Source organism: Chaetura pelagica, unplaced genomic scaffold (assembly GCF_000747805.2).
Source record: "Chaetura pelagica isolate M959 unplaced genomic scaffold, ChaPel_1.0 scaffold436, whole genome shotgun sequence".
NCBI lineage: Eukaryota > Metazoa > Chordata > Aves > Apodiformes > Apodidae > Chaetura > Chaetura pelagica.
Window position 1 is genome coordinate 3,126,925 of NW_009953651.1, and position 898 is coordinate 3,127,822.

Genomic DNA, 898 nt, shown 5'->3' on the forward strand with positions numbered 1-898 from the left:
GGAAAGAGCAGGGCCTTGGTTTGGGAACATGAGAGCAAATTTGCAAGAGCATGTTTGGAGCAGATCCAGAGGATGAGCAGTGGACATATGGCAGTGACAGGAGAGAGCAAGGACCAGTCTCCCACCGCTCAGACATGGTGAAGACACCTGTGACCATGTCACTGGGCACGCACTGCCCAGGAGTGATGTTACCAGAGGTCTCCTTAAACCTTCCTGGAGTGTAGCACAGGAGATGTCTGCCTTGGCTTTAAATCACAGGTTCACAAGAGTAATTTTGGTTGCTTTTGATGTCCTGTGCAGGTAGTGAACACCTACACACCAGGGAAGAAGATCTGGCTGGAAGGTGTCGGTGCGACCTCGGCTGGAGGCATGAACAACCTCTCTGATTCCTATGCAGCTGGGTTCCTGTGAGTTATGCTGGCTTCCCAGTGCCAGGGCACTGTTACCCCCATGGGCTCTGCCTCCTGTACTCCCCCGTGGTACTCCCCCGGCAGCCTGGGCACCAATATTTTCTCCATATCTTCCCTACTGCCTCTCCTCAGCTCTGCCTTCCTGTAGGTGACCCAGTCTCTGGCAGACTGAGAGAAGCAGAGCAAGGAGGGGAGCACTGAAGATTCCACATGGGTACTCAGAGTGTGCCAGCAGGGCATGGATGTGGAAGAGGAGGTGTGATCCAGGCATGCCAGCCCCAGGACCTAGGGCTGGCTGTGGGGCACCCCAGGCTTTGGGCACAGGGCTGCAACACTGGGGTGTGCACAGGGGCTCAGGCATGGCGTTGCGGTGTGTGTGGTGGGCAGAGCTGGGGTAGAGAGGTCCCCTCACAGTGGCCTGACTCTACTCCCTCCGTCTCCAGGTGGCTGAACACGCTGGGCTTGCTGGCCAGCCAGGGCAGTGAGGT

At 57.2% G+C, this 898-nt stretch overlaps 1 protein-coding gene across 1 annotated transcript in view; it reads left to right on the top strand.

The window, feature by feature from the left end:
* Positions 1 to 898, top strand: part of HPSE2 (heparanase 2 (inactive)) — a 119,764-nt gene that overhangs the window by 103,740 nt on the left and 15,126 nt on the right. The window contains exons 9-10 of the mRNA XM_010000136.1: positions 301 to 407; positions 854 to 898. Coding sequence (XP_009998438.1) covers positions 301 to 407; positions 854 to 898 — 152 coding nt within the window. The remainder of the gene's footprint in view (positions 1 to 300; positions 408 to 853) is intronic.